The sequence below is a fragment of the Populus nigra genome, chromosome 13 (assembly GCF_951802175.1).
Source record: "Populus nigra chromosome 13, ddPopNigr1.1, whole genome shotgun sequence".
NCBI classification, from domain to species: domain Eukaryota; kingdom Viridiplantae; phylum Streptophyta; class Magnoliopsida; order Malpighiales; family Salicaceae; genus Populus; species Populus nigra.
The window spans coordinates 12,634,003-12,641,574 of record NC_084864.1 but is presented as its reverse complement, the minus strand read 5'-3'; the positions used below and the strand labels follow the sequence as shown (position 1 = coordinate 12,641,574).

The following is a 7,572-nucleotide window of genomic DNA, read 5'->3' as shown; positions in this document are numbered from 1 at the left end:
AAAGCTCTTTGGGCTTGAAACATGCACATACTCATATTATCTTGTGCTTAATTTTTGTCAAAATAAATAGGGATGATGAGATTCAAACTCGTAACCTCTTGGTCATTAAAGCTCTGATACCATGTCAAAGAACCATATTAACCCAATAGTTTAAGCTATTAGGTGAGGTTTCAAGATATGATTTATATTATTCTCTAACAGATTCCATCACAATAAACAACAAAATAACTTATGAAAAAATATCGTTGAAAAATATATCATTAGTGATTTTTATTATAACACATCTAAGATACAAAATCAAACTCAATTTCATCAAATGACAAACAAAAATAATTTTTTAAAATCTCAAGCAAACTCTAACTTGTATAAATCATACATCTATACAACACATTTCTCTAGGAAAAAGCCATAAACAAGTAAACAAACAAACAAACTACATATATTACATAAAAATGCCAAAACATTAACATAAAAATGTGTTAAAAAAATAGGCAAGTTTGCTTACTTAATGTGGAGAATCTTTAAAAAAAAAACCAGAATAGGGATATTGACAGACTGAGTGTTAGAGTGACTGGATTTGTGATGATGAGAGCTAGATTTGTGACAAAATAGAAGGAAGAGTGTTATTTTTTGCAAAAAAGAAAAGGAAGGAAGGGAGGGGGGTCGTGCTACTTGTTATAACTTTAATATCACCGATGGATTTCATGATGGAAATTAGCGACAATAAATTATCATTGATACTTTTGTCAGAAATATTGACGCGTTAGATTTGCAGACAGAATTAACAAGGGAATACATTTTCAATTTTTTTTATTTTTTGAATTTCATCAGTAATTTTGTCAGTTATTATTGACGGAAACAACGTGATTTTCCATCGGTAAATGGTATTGTAATTTACTGATGATATTTTTTATGTAAGTATTGGTATTGGTATTTGATAATTTTTTAGTAGTGATTCTTTAAATTAAAAGAAAATACTTTTAAATTAAACCTGAACAATACTTCTTAAAAGTCTTTAAAAATCTATACCCTTCTGATTAGAATCAAGATGGCACCGAAAACTCGTGAGGACGACTCAAAATTGACGGCCATGCATGAGTCAACGAGCCAACGAGGAAAAAAAAAAAAAAGGTCTTTCTTCTTTCGGCTAGTTGATCAGGTGTTCTGAATTGCCTTTCTTACATTATCTTCTCAAATTTTCAAACCGCTTTTTGTGAAAATGATTACCATTTTCTTCTCATCCTTTTGTTTTCACATTATTTTTTGCAGCAATCCGCGAATTTAGATTCCTCGTGATCTTTTGATACAATGTTTTAAGCCTGGAACGGATTGGAATTTCAAGATTCAGATGAATCAATCAAGTCTAGTGAACTGCCAACAACAGTACTCATGAAAGTTCCTGGAATTTGAATAGCATCGAGCTCGGACAGTCTGTGCTTTGATTTTGGAAAAGTTACGTATCCTGTCAAAATTATGTTTCTTACAATATTACTCTTCGAAGAAATAGCTCAATGATCTATTCTTATAATTAATTTATATTTATTTTTCAATCTATTTTTACAAGTAATTTGTTCTTCAATTTATACCTGAATATAAAATCATTCTCTGATCTATGCTTGTATAAGATATTTTCATCCACACTAGCGAAAATATGAACACTAAAACCTACCCTAATTTATTTAAAAAACCCATAAAAATGATTTTTAACACCATATCACTTTTTTTTCTTCATAAATCAGGACTCTTTTCAGATTTATATATATTTTAAAAAAATTAGACACGGCTTGAGTTCTTGAAGTGAGGGTATTTCTATCAATTTACACGGAAATATATACTAGAAGAAAATGAACAAATTAACTGAGGGCAATCAAACTTATAGAAAAAACAAATTGAAGACTTGATATAAAATATAAAGAAAAATTAAACGATTTTTTTTTATATCATACTAATTTTCTTTGATCAGTTATACGAACTCCAGTCTTTTATACTAACTACAAACATTCTTCCAAAATCTTACCTTAATTAGGGTTTGCAATCTTCTGCTAGCCAAGTTTACGTAACACATGATTGCGACCGACCGATTAAAAAATAAATTAAAAGGGGGTTTAATATCGATCAAAACTGACTGACGTAGAGATATGCTTCCTTCAAAAGAAGTATGTGCTGCATAACATTCTATAATGCATTCGTGCGATAGGTATAGGAATTTTTTCGTGTAAAGTGAAATAGACAGCGACAAAAAAAGAAAAGAAAAAGTGAAAAGCTGCAGCAAAAATAATTGGAGAAAATGGGTAGTGGAAGGAGCAGAATAACAGATTGGTGCAGGAATATGGAGAGTGGCTGATCAGAAAGCCAAGGATCGATGCATCCTTTTTTGTTTTATCAGTGTCGAAAGTTGGAGCACTTGGTTAAATCAAAATCTAATGGGAGAGAAAAGAAGGGAAGAATCAAGCTATAATTACGAGTATGTAAGCATCAATGGCTGAAGAAGAAGGCCCTTTCCCTCTACACTTTAGCACTTCGTATGAGCATCTGATGAGGCTTATGAACACAGAACTTGTATTAATTTTCACTATGTTTTTTTTATTAATATTATTTATAGGTAACTATATATATATCACCTTAAATATTGTTTACAAAATTAGAGTACAAACTTTACTAATTTGACATCTATCTGTCTCTCGACTATACTATAATTATAAGAGCTGCTCAAACTTAATATATAAACTCCTCCCTCGTCGCATCTAGACCTAACAAACTCTGGCTTTTCAAAATCGATCGTTTTCACGAATTCAAGGGCTGCAAATAAACTTGAACCCCATATTTTGGTTTTATTGTGAGGACAACAACAGGAGCATGGCGATAGCTATCAGAAATATGGAAGCTAAACCGGGAAATCAACATGGCTAATATGATTTTAGCTTCCATCATAGCAAAAGACTGGCCTATACAATTCCGCGGTCCGGTGGCAAAAGGGATGAAATGCCGTCCAGGAGCAAATGGCTTGGAGGCAAATCTGTCAGGATTGAACTCATTTGCATCTCTTCCCCATATTTCTTCGCTATGGTGAATTGCCAGAACCGGAATCCATATTTGTAGACCCTTTGGAACATGAAGATCACCTAGCTTAATATCTTCGAAGGCCATTCGAGGTAGCAAAGTGGCCGGTGGATAGAGCCTTAGAGACTCATTTATAACCATGTTTAACTGCAAAAATGCCAAAAAGTTCATGTACAAGTTATTAGTTGACCATGAAGAAATATTTTGAGGCCGAAAGTTTTTTGGAATTCAGGTGATTTTTCGCTTTCAGTGAAGATACAACACTTTACATGCCACTATAGAACCTTTGTTGACCACTCCCATCTGAGTGGATACTTGAATCTAAACAATACCAAATTCCTTTTTGACTCTCTGGATGATTCCAATATATTATTCATAACTAGCAGGCAGCTAGGCTGTTAATAAGATTAATCAATATTTAGCTGCTTCCATTAAAATATACCTTCAACCTATCCAAGCAGAGAAGAACAAATTCTGAAGTGGCGAACCATGAACTAGGCCTTGTTTAAGTTAGAGGGCCATTTATTTTTCTTTCAAAATGAACCTAGACTGGTCATTGTCTTACGTATTTGAGTGCCACCAACTAAAAGCACAACAGTACAAAACCATTTTGTTTATTCTCCTGAATGCAGAAAAGATTTGCTTCCTTTAAAAGAAATGAGAAATATTTAAAATCAAAATCCTTTAGCTTATCTGAGGAAGAAGTTAGTCAGTGATAATTTTACTGCTACGAGTAGGATTTGGTTTGTACAACTTTTAGTTAAAAGTTTTTGTATGGTTAAGAACGACAGCTATCTTATCAGGAGACAGGACAATTTCCATATCTATGAGTGTTAACAGCTCATGACTCAATTTACAATTGAATTCTTCATGAAGCTTAGTTCAATGGGTTTCCTAATAATAAAAAAGAAAAATAAGTTATTTTTTTTGGACCCATTGTGTTGGGTTTCAATATAATTAGCCTCGCACCCTGGATTTACTTACCACCACGCCCGCTGTTTTGTACTTTTTAGAGAAAATGGAATGGATATTGAAAAACTTGGTAAATCGTCACTTACCAAGTTGAATTTGGAAAGATGATCAATTGAAGGAGTTTCACCATTGCAGACTTCTGTCACCTCGGCTCTCACCTTTTCTTGCCAAGAAGGGTTGCTGGCTAGAAGCATGACCGTCCATGTCAGTAAAAGAGCAGTTGTTTCATGTCCAGCAAAGAAGAATGTCTTGCATTCATCCATGATCAACTGAAGGTTTATATTAAAACCATCACTTCTCTTTTTCTCCATCTCATTCACAAGAATCCCCAGTAAATCATTTCCATAAGAACTACTTCTACCGATCTCTACGCAATCTTTTCGGCTTTGTATGATCTCCAGTAGTAGTCTATCCACCTCCATCTTCTTGGATTTTATTTGTCTGTTGTAGTTACTAGGAAAGAACCTGTCAGGGGAATACATTAAAATTTAACGTCACATGATCATGAATCCACTAATGCAACTTGTAGCAGACAAGGAATCCCAAGTAAATTTTAAAGAACCAGAACAAACTTGAAAGTGATAGAAGAATCTGTCAAAGGAAGAAAAAACCGACCACGTAATGTAAATTCACACACAACTTTTTATCAGATTATATATATACTTCTCTGAAGAACACTTACCGGCTTCCGGGAAGGCACAAGTGCCTAGTTGCTTGATGGCAAAGACTTTGCAACTCTGTTAAGAGATGGAATATTTGCTTCCCCTTCTCATAGCTACTGTCGAATTCGGTTCTTGAAATTATATCAGCACTCACTCTAGTCATGTATTCACCAATTTCTACCTCAGTTTGGCCAGATTCTACTGCATTTTGCAGTGATTGGAGCATCTTCTTTGTGCATTCCACCATTAGCCCTGCGTAGCTCTTCATAACCAGAAAAAGCAAATCTCTCAGTGCTACCATCATTAAAATGAATCAATACCAAGAATATGAAACATGTTGTGGACTGTATTAACCTTGAGCCTTTCTCCCATGAATGCCGGCGCGGCAATATGGCGTTGATGATACCAATCACTGCCGTTAGCCATTAACAAACCACGACCGATAAAATGTTTGGTTCCCTCTCTTTGCAGCCATGACTTACCGGCTTTAGAGCTATGCTTTGTTAAAAGTTCTTTGATCAATTCAGTCTCTGTTATGCACAGCCTTGGCTCCACCCCATTCCAATATATGAACCTTTTCCCTGAAAAAAGAGAAATCAAACCTTTTTTTAGAAAAGAGAAAAACCCAACAAAGTTCTTTGATCAGTTCAGTCTCCGGTTTGAGTCCCGTCTCGACTGTGAGACATGTGCATACCGTATTGTTTAGACCAAGCAACATAATGTGGCAAGAGACGATTGACAGTGTCGTGAGTGATGTGATCCATGTCTTTGGCAGTAGACTGAGATACAAAATCGGCAACGTCTAGGATGTTGCCGATAAGAGGGCGGGGTTTGGGGCCACGCACTCCTTGCTTCTCCATGATTTTTTTGATGCGTCTTGGTGTAAGAAAATAACACGATAAGGTATCATATGCAATCTTAAAGAATAAAATAAGGAATATAACTAATAGAGTTGTCACCACCAACACGATCATGGCCATGGTTGCTGGCGGTGATCGATTGAAACAGGTTCTCAACTAAGCAAATATAATTTGACACCAAAAATGGGAAAAAGAATTAAAGAGCTGAAGACAGGAGGGTTGTCTAGTTAATCAGGGGAGTGACATTAATTTATAGGCATCGCGAAGAGAGACGAATTTTTAAAAGTAGCACATATAGTTTTTTTTTTTTTTTTTTAGGGGGGGGGGGTAAATTAGAATTTTTATTTGCTTGATGGTGAAATATACATAATAAAATACGAAAAAAATATATTTTGCTCTTAATATATATTATTATCAAACTTGCATATTTTAAAAAAATAATTAGATATTATTTTTTACTTTAATTTATATTAAGTGTTGAAATTAATGATTATAAAACTTGGAACGGCCTGACAAATTGCTGTAGATCTAGACAACCGAAGACCTAGATTGGTCTACTTTTAAGAAAAAATAGGGAAATGATTGACTTAGTTTGACCTCATCAAAAATTCAAGTAAAAAACCTATTGATTTTTTATTTTTAATACTTTTTTAAAAAATAAAGTTGACCCTCCCGACATGTAATTTGGAATTTACCCCAGGTTAATCCCCAAATCAAACTTTAAAACTTTAAAACTATATTCATAATTATTTTTATTTATTAATTTAACAAGTTTGAAATTTTTATGCATATATCTAATCCAGAACACTTACTTAATGAAGGTGATGGATCCCTTAATCACAATTTTAATCGTTGAATTAATATATGTGGCGCCTCAATGCATTTAGCACAAAAAAAGAAGAAGGAATTAATGTAATATTCAACATTTGAATTAATAGTTAACAAGTCTTCATTATTTAGTTTGAAAATTTTCACTCCAAAACAACTTATTATTATCATTATTAACATTATTATTATTATTATTATTATTATTATTATTATTATAGATAAGAATACCCTCAATTTTTTATACTTTCATAAATGATAATATTAAATTTAAATCTATAATATAGATAAATTATGAAAGTACTCTTGGATTTTATAACTAGTACATTTAACTATTTACCATTTTTAGATGAAAAAATCTGACAGATCTAGTCGTGCAATAGCTAGTTAACGAAATATCTAGTTAAAAACTTAATAGACCAATGAAATTTCTAATAAATTTAATTTTTATATATTTTTACTGTACAATAACTTTCTTGATTTAACACAACTTGAACACTTTAACAATAAAATCCAATCAATTTAAACAGAAAAAAATAATTCTGTATTAAAGACAACGACGATATTATCTATTTATAACTTTATTAGTAAATGTGACGGTGGTTGAGTGGATTTGGATAGTGTTTGCGATTATAATAACTGTTAGAGAATAATATATATTATATCCTAAGATCTTATCTAATAACTTAAACTATTAGATTGAGATGATTTTTTGACTTGATATCAGAGCCTTGATGATCAAGCGGTTACGAATTCGAATCTCATCATCCCCATTTATTTGATAAAAAATTAAGCACAAGGTAAAGTGGGCTTGTGCAAGTTTTAAGCCCAAAGGGCTTTTACTTGAGAGGATGTGTCAGAGAATAATATAAATCATATCCTAGGACCTCACTTAATAGCTTAAGCTATTGGGTTGAGATGATTTTTTTACTATAACGGTTATTTTTAAAAATATTTTTTGATAAGAAATGTATTAAAATAATATTTAATTATTTTTTAAAAATTATTTTTATATTAGTATATTAAAATGATCTGAAATTATAAAAAGATAATTTAAAAAAAGATAATTTTTTTTAAAATGCAAGAAACGTTTTTGCTCTTCTTCGTACTCTATTGACCTCTGTTTTTTCTTAAGCAAATCTACATCTTGTGATAAAAAATTCATTACTACTGGAGTGATTGTGTTTTAAGTA

At 32.3% G+C, this 7,572-nt stretch overlaps 1 protein-coding gene across 1 annotated transcript; it reads right to left on the bottom strand.

Annotated features, from left to right (window-relative positions):
- Window positions 1-2,557: 2,557 nt before the first annotated feature.
- On the bottom strand, window positions 2,558-5,758 carry LOC133671157 (cytokinin hydroxylase-like). Its single transcript, XM_062091812.1, has 5 exons — window positions 5,389-5,758; window positions 5,049-5,275; window positions 4,715-4,956; window positions 4,119-4,497; window positions 2,558-3,207 (listed from the first exon to the last, which is right to left on the bottom strand). Exons 1-5 carry the CDS (start codon window positions 5,672-5,674, stop codon window positions 2,785-2,787), a joined length of 1,557 nt encoding a protein of 518 aa, XP_061947796.1. The 5' UTR covers window positions 5,675-5,758; the 3' UTR covers window positions 2,558-2,784.
- Between the last annotated feature and the right edge of the window lie 1,814 nt (window positions 5,759-7,572).

What these genes read in the sequence shown, in the direction of transcription:
- LOC133671157 (XM_062091812.1), bottom strand. Translation starts at nt 5,674, where the DNA reads ATGGCCATGATCGTGTTGGTGGTGACAACTCTATTAGTTATATTCCTT. An exon ending in TCATGGGAGAAAGGCTCAAG is followed by an intron (nt 4,957 to 5,048) that starts GTTAATACAGTC and finishes CTGGTTATGAAG; the next exon opens with AGCTACGCAGGGCTAATGGT. An exon ending in ATCTTTCCAAATTCAACTTG is followed by an intron (nt 3,208 to 4,118) that starts GTAAGTGACGAT and finishes GCATTTTTGCAG; the next exon opens with TTAAACATGGTTATAAATGA.